Source organism: Glycine max, chromosome 18 (assembly GCF_000004515.6).
Source record: "Glycine max cultivar Williams 82 chromosome 18, Glycine_max_v4.0, whole genome shotgun sequence".
Taxonomy (NCBI): domain Eukaryota; kingdom Viridiplantae; phylum Streptophyta; class Magnoliopsida; order Fabales; family Fabaceae; genus Glycine; species Glycine max.
This window is the reverse complement of record NC_038254.2, coordinates 29,037,704-29,062,568: the sequence shown is the minus strand read 5'-3', so window position 1 is coordinate 29,062,568 and position 24,865 is coordinate 29,037,704. Positions and strand designations below refer to the sequence as shown.

The 24,865-nt window shown below is 43.1% G+C and overlaps 1 protein-coding gene across 1 annotated transcript in view; it reads right to left on the bottom strand.

Annotated features, from left to right (window-relative positions):
• The window catches only part of LOC113000186 (uncharacterized), a gene marked incomplete at its 5' end in the record, with an annotated part of 37,350 nt that extends 29,377 nt beyond the window's left edge, over nucleotides 1-7,973 (bottom strand). The window contains one exon of the mRNA XM_026126864.1: nucleotides 6,771-7,973. Within this exon, the coding sequence (XP_025982649.1) occupies nucleotides 6,771-7,973 (1,203 nt within the window). The remainder of the gene's footprint in view (nucleotides 1-6,770) is intronic.
• Nucleotides 7,974-24,865: the final 16,892 nt, after the last annotated feature.

The following is a 24,865-nucleotide window of genomic DNA, read 5'->3' as shown; positions in this document are numbered from 1 at the left end:
GAGTTTGGAGCTGTGTTTCATGATAGCCTAGTGAGGAACCTCAAGGCAATCCTTCATTCTCACCTTTTTTGGAGCCACATGAATGTTATGCTTAGGGATGTTCATGTGTGTCATACCCTAATTTCGTCCGGGGACCTTTGCTTGGTGGCATGCAACTTGTATTTGGTCATTTTGAGGTGCTTGGCACCCATCATTAGGCAGTTTGTGAAGTTCCGTGACCGTGCCGGAAATCAAAAGAAAGTATTGATGCATAATCCGTAAGGTTCCGTGACACACCGGAAATCAAAAAGGAAGCATCGTTGCACAATTCGTGAGGTTCCGTAACATTTCGTAAGTCAAAAAAGGGATGATTATGTAATCCGCAAGGTTCCGTAACATTACGGAAAGAAAACAAGTATCGTTACGAAATTCGCAAGTTTCCGTAACTTTACGAAAAAAAAGAATCACAAAAAAAAGCCAAAAGGGGTGTATTTAGTAAAATGGGGGGTGCAGATAGTAATTTTTGAATCTGGGCCCTTCTAGAGGTTTCTGGACAATTTCTTGCTTAAGGTTGAAGCAACCTAGCTAGGTGGCCACCACACCCCCCGTTTTGTTGAAAAATGGGATTCCGGGGCTTCCGGGACACCCGTAATGCTTCCGTAAAATTCCCATAACCCTAAATAAGCATATTTAACTTAATATGGGTGGGTTTTAGCATTCCATTCGCTCTCCCTTGAGGAGATTTCACTGTCCTTTGCTTCGGGGGAAAGGAGGAGGATTCTTTTGATAGGCCAAGGTTCAAAAAAAGTCCAAGGTTGTGTTTCAATGGGCACTCAAGCATAACGTGCACTCAAGCATCCCGTTTATGGCATTGTGATACTACGGTTGGGGAATTTACACAGACAGACCCAACGTTTCCAAGTTATGTTCTTTCATCAGTTCAATGAATTCATCCATCCTTATCTCGATTATTCCGGAAAATAAACTCTTAGCATCAGTCCCTTGTTTCCAGAAGATACGTTTGCTCTTTACGAATGATTTATACTTCTTAACTATAACATGTCGACCTTCGCGGTTGTCATACCCTAATTTCGTCCGGGGACCTTTGCTTGGTGGCATGCAACTTGTATTTGGTCATTTTGAGGTGCTTGGCACCCATCATTAGGCAATTGGTGAATTTCCGTGATGTGCCGGAAACCGAAAGAAAGTATTGATGCATAATCCGTAAGGTTCCGTGACACACCGGAAATCAAAAGGAAGCATCGTTGCACAATTCGTGAGGTTCCGTAACATTCCGTAAGTCAAAAAAGGGATGATTATGTAAACCGCAAGGTTTCGTAACATTACGGAAATAAAACAAGTATCGTTACGAAATTCGTAAAGTTTCGTAACGTTACGAAGAAAATCACCAAAAAAAGGCAAAGGGGGTGTATTTAGTAAAATGGGGGGTCCAAATAGCAATTTTCGAATCTGGGCCCTTCTAGAGGTTTCTGGGCAATTTCTTGCTTAAGGTTGAAGTAACCTAGCTCGCTTGGGCGAGCTAGGTGGCCACCACACCCCCCGTTTTGTTGAAAAATGGGATTCCGGGGCTTCCGGGACACCCGTAATGCTTCCGTAAAATTCCCATAACCCTAAATAAGCATATTTAACTTAATACGGGTGAGAGGGAAGAGAAAAAAAAGAAGAAAATCAAGTCCTATATGCTTCCTTAAGGCTTCCGTAGCTTTTCTGTAAACTACGAAAGAAGGGGGGTGAACTTATCAAAATTGGGGGGGTGCAAATAGCAATTTCGAAATTTTGGATTGGGCCTTCCAGAATGTTTTTTTGAAGCTGGATTGCTTCTGGAGGAAGCAACCCAGCTCGCCTGGGCGAGCTGGGCGGCAACCTCCTCCCCCTTTTTCCTATAAATAGGATGAAGGGGGCTGTTCTAAGGATCCTGGAGCCCCTGGCTATGTATTTCAGCTGTTTTGGGTGAAAAAAATTGTTTCCGTGAAGAAAATCCAAGCCGAGGTGCTTCCGTAATGCTTCCGAGATGTTTCCGTAAGCAAATTCGTGAAGGTTTTCGTCCGTTCTTCACCGTTCTTCATCCGTTCTTCGTTCTTCAACGGGTAAGTTTTCGAATCCGAGACTTTCAATTTATTTTTTGTTTTTTTTAAGCTTTCATCTTTATTTCGTTCATTTTTTATTTTTTTTCTTCTCTCTTTAACGCGCTTTTACCGTTTATTTAAACCGTTTTCTCACCTAATAAATGATAAAATGAATTTCAACCGATCATTTGTGTTGTAATCTCATTTAATCACTTTTAAAATGAAATCTAACCGATCGTTCACGCTATAACCTCGGTTAAACCAAAAAAAGTAAAATAATAATAAAATAATCAAAATATCTTGAAAAATAATAATAAAATAATCAAAATATCTTCGAATAAAATAATCAAAAAGATCAATCGGACGTTTTTCTTTGGAAGTTTCCTTTAATGAATTGATTAATAACTAAAGTGAAACTAAGACTAAAATCAACTCACAAATCAAGTTTTGTCCAAAAAATCACTAAAAACCGTTTTAAGGTCCAACACCTTAAACGGTCCTCTTTGCTTTTATCGGTTAACATGGACCGTTCAAAAGCATAAAATCAACATGTAACTTTACCGCTTTTGCAAGAACTACGTAGGTCTGATTTCCTCATCGCAATTGAGGATACGTAGGAGCAAAAGCCCCGCTTTTGTCGACCACCCCAAGAGATCGTTATTGGTCCAAATGCCTTAACATTTCTCTCCTTTCACCCCAAGAGATCGTTAATGGTCCAAACGCCTTAACGTTTCTCTCCTTTCAAAATCAAAAGACCGTTTAATGGTCCAACACCTTAAATGACCTTTTGTTCAATCAAAATATATCTTGCAAAAAAGATAAAAAACAACTTAACCAACACTTTGTTCTGAAAGAACTACGTAGGTCTGATTTCCTCATCACAAATTGAGGAATACGTAGGAGCAAAGGGAAAGCACCCTTGTCGACCACAAAAAGAGAAAAATATAAAAAGGGCATAAAAGATATAAGAACGTAAAGGGAACGTAAAAATCAAAGTCATGTTTGCACATTCGATTAAAGGTTGTCGTCCCTTGTGACGGACGTGTAGGGTGCTAACACCTTCCCCGTGCGTAAATACAACTCCCGAACCTTTCACTTAAAAGTTCGTAGATCGCGTCTTTTCCGGTTTTTCCGACGTTTCCCTCAAATAAACGTTGGTGGCGACTCCGCGCGTATTCCTTTCGTGGAACACGCATCCCGCGAGTCTCGCGTCGCCCTCCCGCCGAAGGGTAGGTTGCGACAGCGGTCTTTCTTTCTTTTTCCTTTTTGTTTCATTTTTATATATTCACAAAATTATACACCTGTGGTCCTTTATGAGGGAAACTTACGTTCAAAGATTTTTTTCTTTTTCCCAACACACACTTATGGTTTATACAAAAGTTTCTTTATATACACTCGTTGCTCACACACACAAGAATTCCTTTCCACGCATCATTTACACACAAAGATCTTCTATACACATTTTCCCTTTACATACATGTATAAATAAAAAACCTTTTTCTTTTCTTTATGAACCTGACTTTTATTCACAACGCTTCTTTCTTTTTATTAGGATTTTTGGTTCATTTTATTTTATTTTTTTAGGACGATGTTCCTAAATGAAAAACTCTACACGGTTCCGGAATTTCAACAAACACTATTGACAACAACGAAACAAGTACCGACGTAACAACTCAAACGATATGTATGTACAAAACAAAAGTCAAAACATGAAACAAACGTCAGTCCCTTAGTCAAACGCAAAATAAGATGATATGTAACAGAAAAAACAAATGGAAACAAAAAGAAATATGGATCAAGAGATCTCCCAATCATGTGGCCCCGCTCCCTCCTAAGAAATCAAGTAAATCGGTCATCTCTTCGTCCTCGCGGGCCTCATCTGCCTCGTCGGGAGCCTCTGCTGGTGCCCCTGCTGGTGCCTCTCCTGCCTGGGCCTCAGGCCAATCTCCAGGCCATGCGACCTTTGCCCTGAACTGGTCCGGAGTAGGGCACGGAAAAGAAGTAAAGCCCTGGCTCTGCAGGCTAAGACTCATCTGATAAAGACAATCATGGGTCTGTACATGTGCCCGGTGGTTGGCCGCCTGCTGGCAAACCAAATGCCGCAAATACTGCTCTGTATCAAACAATCCGGCTGGACCAGCCTGATGAGGTGGCGGCGCGTCCGCGGCCTGTGGTGCATCACCCTGGACCTGTCTCTGTGTGCAGTACTTCTCAATAAAAGCTCGGGTGATGGGCGGCCGAATCACCTTGCTAGGTGTGACGGGGACGCCGAACGACTGGCAGAGTCCTGTGATCAAGGCGGGAAATCCCAGGGCCCTGTTGGACTTATCTGGGTCCAGAGGGTGCCTGATAGGCGCCATACCTGCAAATATATAGATGGCATCTGCGATTAGCTGAGCCACATGAATGCTCATCCGCGTCAGGATGGCGTACACCAGCTGACACTTCGGCAGGGGGAGGTCGGAATTATGATCGCTGGGCAGGATGTTGCTGAGCAGCAAAGTCATCCGTATCTGAGTCAGGGTGGTCATGTTGGTGTGCATGATCCGCACCCGTCTCCTGGCAGCAGTTCGGGCAAAATCCGGCCCCGGTATACATAGCAACTGGGCGATGGCCTCCTCATCAAACCCATCGGACCGGTTCCTTCTCTGGCCATACTCGCACTCCTAGCCCTCTTCCAACACTAAAGGATATCCCAGGAGCTAGTCGATAGCATCTGCATCGAACGGGATCCATTGACCCCTCACCCAGGACCTCATATCACGCACGCCCTCCTCTGTTGGCCAAGCATTGGCATAAAATTCAAGGACTATGTCTGGATCAAACTTGGCCATGGGGGTAACCAGTGGTGCCCATCGTCGGCGAACTATCTCCTCCTGGAAATCGGTATACTCATCGTCCCTGAGCTGGACGCGTCGCTCCCGGAGAAATGACCATCCCTTGATGGCCTCGAAGCGCTGCTGGTGTTCAGCGCTCCTAAAATGGTGACTATCATATTCGGGAGCGGAACTAGTTCCTTCGGCCGCCTTATCCTTCCTGGATCTCTTTGAGGCAAGTTTCCTCGGGGCCATTTTGGGCTGCCTTGCAGCGATGTTCTCTGCTTGTTTATCGCCGGGAAGGGGCAACAATCGGTCGGTCGTGACCCTAGCCCCACTCGCATCCGTCCCTATGTACCTATAAGTAGGAAACAAAAATACGCGGCCAATCGTGACCGGTCCTCGTCTTACCTTGGTTGATTTCTGCCATTGATTTGTCTTGACTTCTGACCATGGCCTGAGACGATTCTACTCCTCGCTATCACAAGATATGCATGTGCATGTGCATGTATGAATGTTTCTAATGCGATGATTTAATTTTAGTGAAGGTTGGTTAGATTCAATTTTAGATAAGCGTTTGGGGCACCCCATACACCGAGCGAAGAGGGCTCATGCTTATAACAAATCTAAAACACAAAGTTTGAAACCAAAGGGAGGACTAAAACCTCGCCTATCTTATCCTCTTTTTAAAAGATCAAGAACAAATACAGAGGAAGGGAATCCCTGGAGGAAGCCAGGAAGAACAAAAACTTAGAATTAAAAGAACATGCAACGGTCCCCTCGATTGCCCCAGATTTCAAGCGTAATATCGTTTAACTACATCGGAGTTCACGAGCGAGGGCAACTCCTCGCCATCCATGTGGGTGAGTATCAGAGCACCCCCAGAAAAAGCTCTTTTCACCACGAAAGGTCCTTCATAATTCGGGGCCCACTTGCCTCGATTATCTTTAACAGCGTGGGACATCTTCTTCAGCACGAGGTCCCCCTCGTTGAACTTGCGCGGGCGTACCTTCTTGTCGAATGCGTTCTTTATCCTTCGTTGATACAAACGCCCATGGCTCATGGCGGCCAAACGCTTACCTTCAATAAGGTTAAGCTGGTCGTAGCGTGCTTGAGCCCATTCTGACTCTTCTAGGCCTGACTCTGCCATTATCCTCTGAGAAGGAACCTCTACCTCAAATGGGAGTACCGCCTCCATCCCATAAACCAAGGAATACGGCGTTGCCCCAGTAGAAGTTCGCACCGAGGTTCTGTACCCGTGTAGGGCGAAAGGCAACATCTCATGCCAATCTTTGTATGACACTGTCATCTTTTGAACAATCTTCTTGATATTCTTATTCGCAGCCTCTACAGCCCCATTCATCTTTGGCCGATAAGGGGTAGAGTTATGATGCTGGATCTTGAAGTCTTCGCACATCTCCTGCATCATCTTATTGTTCAGATTGGTGCCATTGTCAGTAATGATCTTCCTGGGGAGTCCGTATCGACAAATCAACTCCTTCTTTATGAATCTAACTACCACATTCCTTGTGACATTAGTATAAGAAGCTGCTTCGACCCATTTGGTGAAGTAATCTATCGCCACAAGAATGAAGCGGTGACCATTCGACGCTTTGGGTTCGATGGCCCCAATGACATCTATTCCCCACATAGAAAAAGGCCAAGGGGCGGACATAACATTCAGAGGATGTGGCGGAACATTGACATTGTCCGCGTATGCCTGACATTTATGACATTTCCTGACATGAGCGCAGCAGTCGCTTTCCATGGTGAGCCAATAATAACCGGCCCTAAGGATTTTTCTGGCCATAGCATGCCCATTGGCATGTGTCCCAAAGGAACCCTCGTGGATCTCCTCAATCATGAAGTTCGCCTCTTTGGCATCTACGCATCGTAGGAGGGTCATGTCATGGTTTCGTTTGTACAGGATGGTACCACTTACAAAGAAACTAGTAGCCAATCTCCTCAACGTCCTTTTGTCATTGTCAGAAATCCCTGGTGGGTATTCTTTGTTCTCGACATACTGCTTGATGTCGAAATACCACGGTTTCCCATCCCGCTCTTCCTCTATTGCATAACAATATGCCGGCCTGCCTTGAGATTTGAATTCGATGTATGGCAGATCCCCGTGTGGGGCAAGTTGAAACATGGATGCCAGGGTGGCTAGTGCATCAGCCATTTGATTCTCTTCCCGAGGTATGTGGTGGAAGGAAATGTCGTCAAAGTACTTGGCTAACCTCAAGATGTGAGTTTGATAGGGTATCAACTTCGAGTCCCTAGTTTCCCATTCTCCTTTCAACTGGCGTATGACCAAATCTGAGTCTCCATACACCTTGAGTAGTTTTACATCAAAATCAATGGCTGCCTGAACCCCGAGGGCGCATGCTTCGTACTCGGCCATATTGTTGGTACAATCAAAACCTAATCTAGCTGTGAAAGGAATACACTGATCATCCGGGGATACAAGGACTGCCCCTACTCCGTGGCCCAAAGCATTTGATGCCCCATCGAAGCAAACAATCCATTTGTCTAGGTCCTCATGCGTCCGCTTCTCTTCAAATAGGGCCATGATATCTTCATCTGGGAACTCGGGGTGCATCGGCCGATAATCCTGGAGGGGTTTCTGGGCCAAATAATCTGCTAAGGCACTTCCCTTTACCGCCTTTTGGGTGACGTAAACGATATCGAATTCAGATAATAGTATCTGCCACCTGGCGATTCGTCCCGTGAGGGCCGGTTTTTCAAAGATGTATTTCACGGGATCCATTTTGGAAATAAGCCACGTGGTATGGCTAAGCATGTACTGCCTAAGCCGATGTGATGCCCAAACCAGAGCACAACACGTCCTTTCCAACATTGAGTAATTCATCTCACATGCGGTAAACTTCTTGCTCAGATAGTAGATGGCTTGCTCCTTTTTTCCAGAATCATCATGCTGACCCAACACGCACCCCATAGACTCGTCCAAAACGGTCATGTACAGGAAAAAGGGTCTTCCTGTTACGGGTGGCATGAGCACCGGGGGATTTGCAAGACTCTGTTTGATTTTCTCGAAGGCCTCTTGGCAGTCGCTGTTCCACAGGACCGCCTGGTTCTTACGTAATAGCTTAAAAATGGGCTCACAGGTAGGGGTGAGTTGCGAGATAAATCTCGCGATATAATTCAACCTGCCTAAAAATCCCCGAACTTGCTTCTCCGTGCGTGGTTCTGGCATTTCAAGGATGGCCTTCACTTTCTCGGGATCTATCTCTATCCCTTTCTGGCTTACGATAAATCCTAGCAGCTTCCCCGACTTCACCCCAAAGGTGCATTTGGTTGGGTTTAGTTTTAATTGGTATTTCCGCAACCTTCCAAATAGCTTACGCAGATTGACAAGGTGCTCATCCTCAGTCCGAGACTTGGCAATCATGTCATCTACGTAGACCTCTATTTCCTTATGCATCATATCATGGAACAATGCCACCATGGCACGCTGATAGGTTGCCCCAGCGTTTTTCAGCCCGAAGGCCATCACTTTATAGCAGAATGTCCCCCATAGGGTGACGAAAGTGGTCTTCTCTACATCTTCGGGTGCCATCTTTATTTGATTATACCCCGAGAAACCATCCATAAATGAGAAAAGGGCGAATTTGGCTGTATTATCTACCAATATATCAATGTGTGGCAGGGGAAAATTGTCTTTAGGACTGGCTCGGTTCAAGTCCCGGTAGTCTACACACATTCGAACCTTGCCGTCCTTTTTCGGGACAGGGACAATGTTGGCCACCCACTCCGGGTATCGTGCCACAGCTAAGAAACCTGCATCAAACTGCTTCCTTACTTCTTCTTTAATTTTTAAGGACATCTCGGGTTTCATTCTTCGTAACTTTTGCTTAACCGGGGAAGACCCAGGATTCAACGGCAACTTATGCTGCACAATGTCGGAATCCAGACCGGGCATGTCTTGATACGACCATGCAAAGACATCTTGATACTCTTCAAGAAGGGTTATCAAGCCTTGGTGGATAGGCACGGTCATACCGGTTCCTACTTTTACCTCTTTCTTTTCCTCCGGGGTCCCCAAGTTTACCAATTCGGTTTCTTCTTGGTGAGGCTTCATTTCACGTTCTTCCTGAGCGACCAACCTCTCCAACTCTGGTGACAGGACGACCTCTTCCTCTTCCTCGTTTACCGTTTGGCTTATATCTCGATCGAAATCGATTGTCAAACCCTCGTTGTTAGGTTCCTCAAAGAATCGACCCTCACATCTATACCAAACAAGACAAAAGAAACAAAAACATGCAAAATGATATGAGAAAAGGTGGAACCGCAAGAACAGATGAAACAAGATCTCTTTGATTATTTAATAAGGTAGGTTTCACAAAACAAAAGAGAAAGGAAATCTATAGGCTCTAAGTACATTGAATCAGTGGTATAGACTTCTGACTGGCTTATCACGCGCCAGTTCCCCACTTGGGAATCGGGGTGGCATGGTTGCACAAAACTTGGTGGGTCTTGAGGGAACTCCTCTTCTATTGCGGCCACCTCCTCCTCGGACCCCATTCCAGCGCTGGTGAAACACTGGCTAATACGGCCGGGCCATACCCTATCCGCCCGAAATCTTGACGGCACGTTCCTCCTCCCCGGCATCCCGGGTTCGTACCCTAATCCATACATGTATGGATTTCCCTTGATATCGACCACATCGGCATTCCCGAGGCAGTCCTTGCCTAGACCCATTCCGGGCTCAAATCCGTTCCTGAGCATAACACGCGCCACCATTATGGCCGCTTTGGAGAGAGAAGGTAGCGACGGACTTGGTTCCACAGAGGCGCATCTCACCACCTCAAAGGATTGGAAAGCCGTTTCCAATTATTCTTCCGCCGCTTCTACGTACGGTGCGGAGGAGGGGCAGCTCACTAACATATCCTCTTCACCCGACACTATCACTAAAAGTCCACCCACTGCGAACTTCAACTTCTGGTGAAGCGTTGAAGGGACCACTCCCAGGGCATGAATCCACGATCTTCCCAAGAGGCAGCTATAGGCAGGATTTATATCCATTACTTGAAACACCACATTGCAAGTGTGGGGGCCTATCTGAATGGGAATGTCGATTTCCCTCATTACTTACCGCCGAGTACCATCAAAGGCCCGCACCACCATCGAGCTCGGTTTTAAACGTGACACACTAAAAGGAAGCTTTTCCAAAGTGGTCTTCGGCATTACATTTAAACTCGATCCGTTGTCAATAAGTACCTTTGCGACAACGTGGTCCATACATCTCACCGACACATGTAGAGCCTTGTTGTGTCCTCTCCCCTCAACGGGAATCTCTTCTTCCGCAAACGCGATATAATTGTTAGTGGTTATATGATTAACGATGCCTTCAAAACCCTCCATTGAGATATCATGTGCTACATGGGCATCGTTAAGGACCTTCATCAACAGCGCACGATGAGGCTCGGAGTTTATGAGTAGTTCAAGCAAGGAGATCCTTGAAGTCCCTCTTTCTTTTCGGCTCCTCTTGCCACGGGAGGATCTACTTCTTTCGAGGGGGTGGCTATGTCTGTGGGCTCTTGGACCATGGGCGCCTTCCCTTTAGAGGGCAATTCCGCCGGGTGAGGGGAAGCGAACACCCGACCACTGCGGGTTACGCCACTGAGGTCGGTGATGTTGGTTACCTTAGCTGATAGGGAGTCCACTTCGGTTACAACTCTTTCGCTGGACGCGGGAGGGGTATACTTCCACGGAACGACCTTATTACTTTGATATGCAAATGGCGTTGGCTTGGGCGCCGCCCGCGGGTATATGGGTGTGGAGCCGGTCCCTTTCCTAGTAAAACATATCACTAGGGCCTTGGGGGTTAAAGGAACCTTCTTCTCTTCCGACTGCATGCAAATTTGTGGTTCTTCCCTCCCTCCTATGGATACTTCAAGCTGCCCGCAATCCATGAGCCACTGAAGCAATTCTTCTACCGCGGGACAGGTTTCCATGTCGTGCGACTCTCCGAGGTGAAATAAACATTCGTCCCTTTCGCCTCCACCTCGGGAGACCATGCACGCCGCTTGTAGTGATTGATAGATGAAGTGTCTAGAAGTAGCCACGTCTCCAAACCTTTTTGTCCGTGATGGCCTGTCCTCTTCGATGACGTTCACGCTAGCCCCTCCATGACTAGCTAGCGGGTTGGTTTTAACATTTGGGCCTTCCTCCTGAAACGCTAGCCAGCCGGCACTAATCAGGTGCTGCACTTTATACTTGAACGGGATGCAGGAGTCAACATTGTGTCCGGGAACCCCACTATGGTACACACACTTGGCACCCGGATCATACCACTTGGGGTAGGGTGGCTGGAGAACCTTCCCGGGTATGGCCACCACCAAGTGATTCTCCAATAATGAAGGCCATAACTCGGAATATGCCATGGGAATAGGAGGGAAGTTGTCTTTCGGGTGCTGTGCATATTTATAGGTCGCGCCGGGGCTGTATTATTAACTGGCCGGGGTGCGGCTGGAGCTGTGCGTTGGGCCGGCGCTCTTTCTGCTGCGGGTGGTCCTTTTACTTGAGTCGGGAGGGAATTCCCGGCTCGGATTAAAAAATTTGGGGGATTGGGCTGGTATGAGCTTTGGATATTTTGGGGTGCTTTCATCCATGTTAGGGCGGTGGTGACCGCGTGGGCGTCTCCTTCCTTTTTCCTCGCGCCCACTACTGGGGCTCTTCTGTTGTTGTTGGGGGCCATATTGGCAGCATATTCGAACTTGCCTTTTCGTAGCCCGGATTCAATCCTTTCTCCGGCGAAGATGAGATCTGCAAAGTTAGCTGGCATGTAGCCTATCAGCTTTTCATAGTAGAACGTGGGTAACGTATCTACCATAATTGTGATCATCTCCCTCTCCATCATGGGTGGTACGACTTGGGCTGCGAGATCTCTCCATCTCTGGGCATATTCCTTAATGGACTCATGCTCTCGTTTAGTCATACCCTGAAGCTGGTTCCGATCGGGAGCCATGTCCGTATTGTACTGGTACTGCCTAATGAAGGCAGTTGCCAAGTCCTTCCATGATCGGATCTGGGAAGCTTCCAGATTGGTATACCATGCTACAGCTGCCCCGGCCAAGCTGTCTTGAAAGAAATGGACCAACAACTTTTCATCCGCAGAATACGCCCCCATCTTCCGGCAATACATCCGGAGATGCCCCTTTGGACATGTCGTCCCTTTGTACTTATCAAAGTCTCATACTTTGAACTTGGGAGGGATGACGATGTTGGGCACAAGACATAAATCTGCCAAATCCGAGAATGGGTAATTGCCAAGGCCTTCGACTGCTCTTAACCTCTCTTCAAGCGCCTCAATCTTTCCCTTATCTTCCGCGAAGGGAACAGATTCTTTTACGGGTGTGGGTGAGGCCGGGATATGGCGGACTATGTTCGGCTGGGGTAGTTCATGCGAGGATGGATCTTTGAGGTGGAGCAGGGGGCCAAGATGGGTATCTCCTTCCCCATCGTCTTGCCCGGGATAGTCTTCATAAGGTGGGAGTTGCCCCTCAAAAGTAGGGGCTTGGCTTAAATCTTCCGGGGTGGCACGGGGGGTGAAGTCCGGAGGCAGGCCATAAGGATAAGCTTGCGGACTATACCTTCGACCGAACACGGCCTTGTTTCTGTCTAGGCCCGGATTCAAGGCGGGCTGCAGCACCGGCTCCGCTTCCCTAACTGTATTGGAGGCGGTTGCGGTGGCTTTATCCTCTGGTTTTCTGGAGTTTTAACATGACCTCTGAGATGGAAGCCATTTGATCTTTTAAGGCCGATAGATTGGCCTTCATCTGTTCCTGCACGCCCTCTTCATTATCCATTTTTCTGGATCGAGTGTTATAGGGGTGCCTTGGTGTTTTCTTAGTTATGATGAAATTCCTAAAGAAATAAACAACGGTGTGTATGCCACCAAAACATGAGTATGCAAATGGATGATCGGAGCGCTTGGATCCACCCCAAGATTTTTTAGATAACATGGTGAGTTCAGAACTTCTCATTTTATAAAAAGAACAAAGCTTTCATCTAGCCAAGGTTATACAAAAGGTGTTACAAGAGAACCTAACAATTCCTAATTATATGGGCCATCAAATCTATCATGTGTTGACAGTAATTGATTAGCCCATGAATCTCCTCGGGGGCAGTACACACTTCGGCCATGGCTTTTGCTTTGGCTAACAGACGCGGGAGGTCTTGACTTCCATTCAAGGTCAAGGTGAACCTATCCATCCACATAGTCGCTTCTTGATGCAACGCATCAATCACCCTCCCTCTTGCTTCTTTTTCGGCATACACTTGTGCAAAATCCTCCACTAACTTTTGTTCATGGGTCGTGGACTGGTTCAATTCTTCCTTGTATTGCCCTATGATGGCTAGCATGCTTTGCTCCGTGGCTTCCAAGTGTTGAGCCAAACTCCTTTTGGACCTTGCGCAAGCAACTAACTCTTCTTTTAAGATCATGCCATGCACCCATGACCGATCTCTCTCCTCTCTTCGGAGCTTGAGCTCATTGTTGCTACCCCATAATGCTCCTCGGAATTTCTCTCGGCCATATTCCTCCTTGTGGGCCCTTTTGGTTTCTTGTTCAAGGGCTCTTGCAGTGGCCGCATTTTCCTCTTGTAACTCGGTGCACTCCTTCCGGATGTGTGTAGCAGCTGATTTGAACTTCTCCTTGGCGAGTCTCGCCTTCCCTAGCTCTAATTTTAGAGAGCCAATCTAAGCCCCGCGTGTGAATTCTTAGCCATCCATGATAACCTCCGATGACGCCATTTCGGATGCCTCTAAGCTCCTTGTCTTTCCTCAACGGACTCCTCTACGCCTTGTGGATCCTTTGTATAACCTTGAGACCTTGCACGCCTAGATCCCTCACAAGGAAAGGCGAGAGACTTTCTTTGGTTGGCACTCCCCTCATGGGATACGTTAGCTGTCTTATGGCGAGTGCGGGATTATAATTAATACAACCCCTAGTCCCTATCAGTGGAACATTAGGATAGTCCCCACACGAGAAAAGAACTCCTTCCTTGCCTTCCTTCCAACGAGGAAACCAATTGATCGTGCTGCCCCCTATCCCAGCCAAATGTTGGTCCCAATCGACTCTTCCTTTTTCGGCGCATGAGCGATAGCTTTGAAGCGGACACGAGTGACTCGTGTTTTGTCGGAATAGGTGTGAAATCAACCATACACAGAGAACGGGTAAACAACAGACAATCCGTGCACTGTTTTTCTCACACCTCTGGTAAAAGGTGTCAAATAAATCTGCCAAGATAGCCACGACTGGACTTTCCTTGATATGGTGATATGCGAGGAAAGCATCAATGGCGGCTAAGTCTACCAAACCGTCAACGTTCGGAAGGAGGACAACCCCAAAAATCAGCAAAGCTAAAATATCTGCAAACGGCCCCCACTTCTCCTGGCTCGCCATATCCCTTGCATTGCCTTCCAAGTATTTCCGTGGCAGGCCCACTATTCCATTCCGAATTTGCTTCATGCGATCCAACTCTTTTGCTGAATCTCTAATCAGAGCTGCAACCTTGCTCAAGGAAGGAAGAAAGCCGGAGAAAAGATACGGTTTTCTCCCCCCAAGAGGGCATCCTAATATCTCCTCAAACTCTTCAATAGTTGGTACCATTTGGAAGTCCCCAAACGTGAAACACCTCAACGGCTGGTCGTAGTATTGGGCGAGGGATACGACAGCTTCCGTAAATACCTCCGCTGCGGCCAAATCTAGAATCTTCCCGTACACTTTGCGGAAGGCTTGCCTTTGGAGGGGTCCCATCAATTGTCCCAATTCCTTGAGGCTAGTGAAATCTAGACCTTTAACCTTGACTTGATAAAACCTTTTGCCGTTTTGATTTATCCCCATCATTTACCTAAAAAAGGGGTGGATCAAGACTCCGACATGAATGATGCAATGCGTATGCATGAAACGGAAAGAAAACAACACAAAGGGGTAATTCACATATACGAGACCGCAGAGATCCAATTTTAATGCTACGTTTTGGGCATGACGGCGCCTCAACGTAGCATTAAAAAGGTTACGTATTACTCTAAAGAAACCAAACATCACTAGCAAGACTATAAACTAGTGCTATTTACCAAAAAAATGCATGAGAACGAATGGCACGGAGCGTGTTTGCTCTTTTCCCCTATTTGGGAACCTAGGACAATATCTATGGGTCTCTAATAACTACTCCCCAACAATTCATAACTCACACGGCTGTTTTCTAGAGGTATCATCACTCAAGATAATAATATTGTGGCGGTATGGAATACCAGCGACAACACATTATAAAGAGCGAAAGCTCTAGACGAGGTTTCACTATTATCAAGCAAGTCGGAGACCTAGCATGATGATAGATTCACCTCCACTCCTTAAATTCCCATGAACCCGGGTGTAGGGTCCTTTTTTTACTCAAACCCGTGGGTGCTTAGAATGCAGTGTAAAGAATGCGAAATAGACAACAATTATTTACATTTTACACAGTTCAATAAAAGCACACCCAAAGTTTCACAATTCCACAATTCCTAAAATAGGCCTAACTCACAAAAAGTTCCCCAGTGGAGTCGCCAACTGTCGCAACGTGCCCTTCGCGGGCGAGCGAGGGCAAGGCTCACGGGTGCGCTTTCCAAAGGAGGAAAGATGCGCGGAGTCGCCACCAACGTTTATTTGTGGAAAACGTCGGGAAAACCGAAGGAAACTGGTCAAAATGAAAATTCTAAGTTTGGGAGTTGTATTTACGTTTGAGGAAGGTATTAGCACCTCTCACGTTTGTCTCAAAGGACAACAACCTATTTTTTAGAATTGTGGAAATTGTGTTGCCTTAACTTTATTTCTTTTTATTTTTTTGAGGTTGACAAAAGCGGGGCAATTGCTCCTATGTACCCTCCATCAAAGAGGAAATCAGACCTACGTAGTTCTTTCTTATGCATGGATCAAGTGATTCTCTTTACTTGAAAGGTGATCATTTTAAGGCGTTGGACCTTAAAAATGATCCTTTTTACTTGGTAGGAAACTGAAATGATAAACTTCCAAAAACCTATTTTTGTGGACGAGCTTGACTAGGCGAGTTGATTTTAGCCTTAGTTTCACTTTATTTATCAGTCACTTCAATTAAGAATGAGAAATCTCAAAGAGAAAACGTCCGATTGATTTTTCGCTTTATTTTACTAAAAGGTATTTTTTGATTATTATATTATTATTTTACCTCTTTTTTTTATTTCCAACGTGGTTACGGCACGACCGAACGGTCGGAATTCATTTTAACAGAAATTAATGAATACTACAATTCAAATGATCGGTGAAAATTTATTTTATTTTTAGATTAGGCGAGAAACGACTTAAATAAATGAATGAAGCACGTCAAAAGGGGGTATAGAAAGCGAATGAAAACGAGAATAAAAATACATGAAACAAAATGTAGACCACCATGGGTACATAGAATGAATTGAAAAGCTCGGTTTGAGGTACTTACCCGTTGAAGACTGAAGAAAACGAAGAACGAACGATGAATGTTGAAGAACGGTCGATAATCTTCGCGTAATTACTCACGGAAACGTTACGAAAACGTGACGGAAGCGCTTCGGCTTGGATTTTCTTCACGGAAATAATTTTTCTCAGTAATTTCGAGAGAGAGAGAAGTGCCAAGAAGGCTGAACCCTTTTCTTCTTCACTTCTCCCCCTATTTATAGCAAAATAGGGGAGAAGCTTGCCGCCCAGCTCGCCCAGGCGAGCAAGGTTGCTTCCTCCAGAAGCAACAGCCTTCTGGAGGAATCTTCTGGAGGGCCCAAGTGGGCCTGGTTGCTATTTGCACCCCCCTTTTTACTAAATGCACCCCCCTTCTATTTTTTTGTAATTCTTTTTCCGTAACGTTACGAAACTTTACGAATTTCGTAACGATACTTATTTTCCTTCCGCAAGGTTACGAATCCTTACGGATTATGTATTTACTCTTTTTTAGCTTTCGAAGAAGTTACGGAAACTCACGGATTGCGCAGAAACACCTCTTTTCGATTTCCGTCACATCACGGAATTTTCATGGATCGCGTAAGCCTGCTTCCTTTTGATTTCTGAGACGTCTCGGGACTTCATTTATTGCATGTCATCAAGTAATAATCCCCGGACGAAATTAGGGTATGACAGGGGCCAAATCCAACAATGTGAGGCAAAGGAATGGACCTTAATGATGAAGGATTATAAAAAAACAAAAGTGATTGAGTTTTTTCTCTAAATTCATGGATCAAGCCCAATTGATAAAGAGAAGAATGTCGAACTCTTAAAAGGGAAGTGATTTCCTAAGGTAAGCAAAATGAGCCCAACAGAATGGAATAGAACAATGGGATCACCTCACAATTGCAGCAACATTGAGGCTATGTTTTATGGGGGAAAAATACTGCATGAAACAATATAGGGAAGAATGGAAGCATGTATATAATGTGTTACATGTCAGTCCATGTGCGCCACTTATGATCATCATTTGGATTTTGTTTTTAAATTTATGCTAGTGTGAACTGATACATTACGTTTGTTAAAACTATATGGATTTAGGTATAGAGAGAGAGGAATAGGAATTAAGAAACTGAATACAGTGAGATTATTGATGTTGACTTTATTTGATATGATGTGTTATAGTATGACTAAAACATAAAGCACTAATTCTTATTTATACTAATAGTCAATATGGAAACAAATCATGAAATATTAGGAAATATAGAGAATAATCTTAAGAAAATATAAGATACTCTAAGTTATTCTAAAAATATAATCAAAGATATTATTGGATATTTTTCATTTATTCTACCACTCCTTAGGCTAAAGCTTACCATGCTTTAAGCTTGTAACAAATATACCTTTTAAATATAATATGGGTCACACCAAACATGGATGAAATGATTATCATCCTAGAGATCTGGGTAGAATATTGCATTACAAAGAAAAGAGAATTCATCAACTCATGGTTCATTGAGATAGGAGAAATCACCATTGGTGTTAAATTATTATGTATGCTAGTCATCTCATCTGTGCTATTGTACAGGTTGTTGAGTTTTTTTTTAGAGTTTTCGACTGTGGAGAGACTTAGAGAGAGCTGAGCTTGATGAGGAAGCCATCTTGTGGAGCTTTGGATGAGATTTTGAGTGATTATGAGATTTCTAGAGGTGGAGGAGACATCCCCACTACTTGTAATTCATCAGTCTTTCACTTTCTCTTCTCATTGTTGTAAAAGAAGCTTCCCTGCTATGGAGAGCTAAATCCTCAGCTGGTTCTTCTTATGGGGTACTCGATGTAAATACTTTCATATTTATCTAATGATGTTTTTATGTGTTCACTGTGCTATCAATACTTAATTTTAGTGTGCCTTTGCCTTGATCACACACTTGCATGCTTAGTTAGGGTCACTCAACATTAGGAAATGGTTTGATCCTTAGAACATGATAGGACAGGGCTAGCTTATCGTACTTTCACGAGACATTGGGGTACAATAACTTAGTTTGTGGTATGTATGTCTTAATGCAGTTCTGGTAAAGTTTAGTCCAACAAGAGACATCTGAGGACGACGCTTGATTAGGATTAGGTTAAACATGCACGAGACATCGGGGTTTAGTAGTCTAGGAGACAACATAGAACACAGGAGCATTGTTAGGTAGAGAACATCTTTAGTAACATCAGTCACCTAGTAGGAACACCAACAAGTTTCTATCTGCCTTCACACACCACTACTCATTGTGACTTGCTTTTGAATAGCTTAGTTTACATACTTGTCCATACCACACACCAAACTTTCATCACAAGACGCTTATTTACTGAACCATAGCTTTGCCAAGTAAAACAAGTTTATACTACTTGAGCGATCTGGTGCACTTGTCGGCAGTCGAACAGTACCCTTATGTATCCCTTTTGATATTATATATGTATGAATCTTTTCTACTCATTATTGGTAATTTCATTCTACTCGTAATGCTTGATTCTATTTGATCAATAGTGTCATAAAATTGGATTTTAAGTGAGACTGGAAAGTAATCTTAGAATTTGAATTGAATGATTTTACTCTTTACGTTACGTTGCTAGGAATAAAGAATAACGTTTTGATTGCAAAAAGCACGAGAATATAATCTTAATTTTGGAGTATTTACTGCATATGTAAGGAATCGATATTTAGTAAATATTCTTAAGTTCCAAGTGCAAGGGATCGACTTGGGATAACTTAATTTATGCATCAGTAATGTTGGAAAATAATTCATAGATGTTAATCTTATTAGTGTACTAAGGGTATGAACGATGAAATCGAATTCTATGTTTTCTTGAATTAATTTTAGTCGTTATTATTATTTCTGTAATTTACGTATTTCGGACGCACTAAATTCCATTATTTCTATATTTCTGTTATTCCTGTGATTCCATTATTTTTACTATTCTTTTACTTTAAGTTGTCTTTGGTTAATCAAACCAAAAAATGACATTCGATTAAATCTGTACATAACTATTGAACTAATAACCTTTATCCAAATTAATTAAGTAAACTCGAGTCCCTGTGGAGATGAACTCTTTTATAAATGTTAATCCTACAATGACAATTGGTACGCTTGACAAAAGTTCAACAAGATGCAAAAATGTAAAACTAGGCAAAGTACGAGAAGTTGAGAAGCAATAAAAGCACAAAGAAAATGCACCGAAATCGATAACGGTGCATTCAACAATTAATAAATTCAAAGTTTGAACGAGTCAAAGTGATAAGGTATGGACACAATAAAAGAAATAGCAAGAGTTGCAAAATTAAAAGCAAATTGTACTTGAAGAAAAAAAAGGTGCATAAAAACAACGATGAACAAATGTCAGAAAAGGAACATATTGCATGGAAAATCAATATTTTGATCCTTCTAGGCGCAATCATCCCTAACCATCTCTTGATCTCCTACCCCCGAGACCTCTTCTATAGGAATCTCAAACAGTAGGATATATTCCCTTCAAGGGTCTCGCCATCAACAATAGCATAAGTCTCAACAACAGTGGTAGCATCGTCAACGGAAGTGGCACAAATGTCAGTGACATCGTTACCAATCTCAACATTCAAGTGGAAATAGGAACTCTTTCGACCCATTTGTTCTCATCCTTATCATACACCGACCAGATCCCATCCTTGACTTGGCATCTCGAATCAATGTTTGAAAGGTTCAATTCCACCATAGGGTTAAGAAACTCTACCTAATCCAAAGCATTATCGAAGGAGTCAAAAGTGGTTTGACCAAACAATGCATGATTATGCTCTCTTTTCTCCACAGTCGCCTTCAACTCCTCCTCCAAACCCGAGATCTTCACCAATAACTCTCACTAAGCATATTCAAGATCTCAAGTTGCCTTAGAAGTCCTATTAACAACGATTTTCTTATCACGAAGCTGTCTTTCTAGAGCCTCCTTCTCTTTAGCCAAAGTCTTGCATGATGACTTTGCAACAACAACCACCCCGTAAGGATCGTCAACACCATGCTTACTCTTAAACTTGATATATGAAACCACCTCAGGGAGGATGATATTGAGAAATCGAGAGAAAAAAACACTTTGGGCACCCATGAACGCTATGTGGTCAAAGGCCTTAGCAAACTTGAGGATAGCCTCCTCCTGAATTGACTTCCAGTACCAGGCAGCCAACATTGGGTCCAACATCTTGTATGTGTTCTCAAGGATATCCCATATCAACTTGTTCCCTCCGAGACTGGGGGGAACAGCTTGAGCAAATCCAGCATGAGTGGCCACAACCGCTTACTGAGGGGACAAGTTTGGAGCATATTCAAGATAAGAGAGCAGCAACATGGAACAACCTAAGGCTAAAATTTGAAGCTCAAGGCTAAGGTTTGAAGAAGTTTTGGCTTTTACATGCCCAACTCTTTTGAGTGACATTTGTATTGGTTGTTAACTTGATTATTGCATCTTAGTACATTTGATATTTGTTTTGCATTGTGCATCATCATAGTGTGAGTGAAGAAAATATTCTAAGTTAGAAAATTTTCTTCAGAGAAAAAAACTCTCTGTTGTAATTGATTACAGAGTTGTGGTAATCGATTACAACAAGCTATCTAAAGCTTAAAGAATTAAGTCTCGTATAGGTCTAATCGATTACGATAGTATTTTAATCTATTACTCTATTGTTTGAGATAATGACTTATTTTTTAGGAGCCTCTGTTTTAATTGTGTCATACCCTAATTTCGTCTAGGGACCATTGTTTGGTGGCATGCAACCTTCGCTTGACCGCTTCGAGGTACTTGACACCCATCGTTAGGCAATCCGTGAAGTTCCGCGACATGTCAAGAGTCGAAAGGAAGCATTATTGTGCAATTCATAAAGTTCCGTAACATTCCAGAAGTCAAAGAGGGGATGGTTGCGTAATCCGTAAAGTTTCACGACATTACGGAAAGAAAACAAGTATCGTTACGTAATCCGTAAAGTTCCATAATGTTACGGAAAAAGAATCAGCTAAAAAAAGAAAAATGGGAGTGTATTTAGTAAACAGGGGCGTGTAAATAAAAAGGAGTGCATTTAGCAAAGGGGAGGGGGTGAACTTATCAAGATCCTCCATGTTCTGTTGGAAAATGGTTTCCGGAACTTCCGAGGCTTTTGCTTCCGTTAAATTCCTAAAACTTTGAGTAAGCCTATTTCACTTAATATTGGTGAAAGAGAAGAGGAAAAAGAGGGAAATCAAGTCCTATATGCTTGCTTAAAGCTTCCGTAAAATTCCTAAAACCCTAAATAAACATATTTCACTTAATATGGGTGAGAAGGAAGAGAAAAAAAGAAGAAAGTCAAGTCCTATATGCTTCCGTAAAGCTTCCGTAACTTTTCCGTAAAATTACGAAAGATGGGGGTGAACTTATCAAAAGGGGGTGCAAATAGCAATTTTCAAATTTTCGAATCTGCACCGTTCCAGAATATTTTCGAAGCAGGGTTGCTTCTGGAGGAAGCAACCCAGCTCGCTTGGGCGAGCTAGGCGGCAGTCTCCTCCCCATTTTCCCTATAAATAGGCGAAAGGGGGTTGTTCCAAAGATCGCTCATCCCCCTGGCAATGCATTTCAGCTGTTTTGGGTGAAAAAAATTGTTTCCGTGAAGAAAATTCAAGCCGAAGTGCTTCCGTAACGCTTCCAAGACGTTTCCGTGAGCAAATCCGTGAAGGTTTTCCGTCGTTCTTTACTGTTCTTCATCCGTTCTTCGTTCTTCAACGTGTAAGTTTTCGAATCCGAGACTTTCAATTCATTCCTTGTTTTTTTAGCTTTTATCTTCATTTCGTTCATTTTCGGTTTTCTTTTCTTCCATTTTTAATGAGCTTTAACCGATCATTTAAGCCATTTTCTCACCTAATAAATGATAAAATGAATTTCAACCGATCATTTGCGTTGTAATCTCATTTAATCACTGTTAAAACAAAATCTAACAAATCGTTCACGCTGTAATCTCGGTTAAACCATAAAAGGAAAAATAATAATAAAATAAGCAAAATATCTTGAAAAATAATAATAAAATAATCAAAATATCTTTGAATAAAATAATCAAAAAAATCAATCGGATGTTTTTCTTTGGAAGTTTCCTTGGATCAATTGACTAATAACCAAAGTGAAACTAAGGCTAAAATCAACTCACAAATCAAGCTTTGTCCCAAAAATCACTAAAAACCGTTTTAAGGTCCAACGCCTTAAACGACCCTCTTTGCTTTTATCGGTTAATATGGACTGTTCAAAAGCATAAAATCAACATGTAACTTTATCGCTTTTGCAACAACTACGTAGGTTTGATTTCCTTATCGCAATTGAGGATACGTAGGAGCAAAAGCCCCGCTTTTGTCGACCACCCCAAGAGATCGTTAATGGTCCAACGCCTTAACGCTTCTCTCCTTCAAAAAAAAACAAAGAGATCATTAATGGTCCAACACCTTAACATTTCTGTCCTTTCAAAATCAAAAGATCATTTGATGGTCCAACGCCTTAAATGACCTTTTTGTTCGGTTAAAATATATCTTGCAAAAAAGGATAAAGACAACTTAACCAACGTTTAGTTCTCGAAGAACTATGTAGGTCTGATTTCCTTATCGCAATTGAGGAATACGTAGGAGTAAGGAAAACACCCTTGTTGACCACAAAAAGATAAAAAAATACAAAAAGCATAAAAAGACATAAAAATGTAAAAGGGAAATAAAACAAATTGAAGTCATATTTGCACACTTGATTAAAGGCTGTCATCCCTTATGACGGGCGCGTGGGGTGCTAATATCTTCCCCGTGCGTAAATACAACTCCCGAACCTTTCACACTTAAAGTTCATAGACCACGTCTTTTCCAGTTTCTCCGACGTTTTCCTCGAATAAATGTTGGTGGCGACTCCACGCATCTTCCTTTCTTGGAAAATGCACCCGTGAGCCCTCACGTTGCCCTCCCGTCGAAGGGTAGGTTGCGACAGTTGGCGACTCCGCTGGGGACTATTTTTAGAGAGTTAGGTCTTCTAATCTCGTGCAATATCATGACTTCCTCTTTTGTCGGTTTTCCTTTTATTTCTCTTATGTTCTTGTATATATAACTCTTTGATGCTTTTAGTGTGTTTTTGAAATGTTTGCATGACATAGTTATTTATTCATTTGATGCACACAAACACCAACACTATTTGTACACACGGTGAGTTGAAATAAGGCCCTATACCCGGGTCCATGGGAACATAAGGAGTGGAGGTGAATCTGTGGTCATGTTGGGTCTCTAACTTGCTTGATAACAGTGAACCCTCATCTAGAGTTTTTCTCTTTGATAGCATATTGTTGCTGGTAGTCCCTACTGCCGCAAGATGTTTTTCGAAGGGGATGATACCTCTAGAAACCATCAAGAGAGACATGACCACCTTGGGAATTATCACTAAAAGCCTTTTAGTTCCTCCCATTTAGGTTCCTAAAATAGGGGCACGAAGTGAACACGCTACGTGCCTTTTAAACACTGCCATGCATATAACCTAAATGTCATGTACGCCTTTGCTGTATGATTATTTGTGGATATTGCCATACTGTGTACATCCCCGTGTTGTGCCTTTGCGAGTCTGCATCATGTCATCACGCACGCGTTGTATGTTGGTCTTGTCTTTTTTCATAGGAAGCCGAAAGGTCCATATCACCTTCTTAACTGCACACATGGGGCACTGCACCCCCGAATGCGCAAGTAAGAAGAGATGATTTTCCGGGCTTTCGTGTCCGTAAATGCATTCATATCATGCATCACATAAGCATCTCTTCATGGCATCATAATGAACATATCGTTCCTACATTTGTCCGTTATCATTTCACGCATCACATTTTGTATGAGTCATTGCATCATCATGCATATGCGTTCAACATACTTTTTGTTCTACAAACTGCATACCTTTTTTTTCATGTTTGCTCATGCATGATCCTTGTGTTTTCCTCTGCAAAACAAAAACAAAAAAGGAAGCATGAAAGTTTAGACTGCATTCTTAGTTGCATGTGTTAGGTACCATGAGCTAGCCATGTTGGGATCATAAACCTGTTTCTCTTAAAAAACAAAAATGATTGAGCATGGTACCTAATGCGTGGTTAACTAAGAAATGATGTCTCTTCAGGCATCTCAATCTCATGATTACATTTTTCATGCATAGCATGCGTATTCCTGAGTCTTTCATCCCTATGAAATGTTGTTGAAGTATTGGCGATCAGAATTGCCATTCCTTGGATTATAGGGTTGAACCAAGCTCATGCTTTTACGAAAAGGTTTATCAAGTCAAGTTGAAGTATGGAAGTAACCATCTTGCAAAAAAGTTGGGGCAAAAGATGGATCGAGTTACATCGCTGCTTCATCTATTTCCAAACACATTTAGGACTATTGATGTCCTTGTTACTTCCAGTTTCACCTTGACAAAGATGTCATGGACCATGTTGAAAATCTAAATTGATTCAACCCCATATCCTGCGTGAAAATTCGCAATACTTCAACTGTGCATTATTCGCA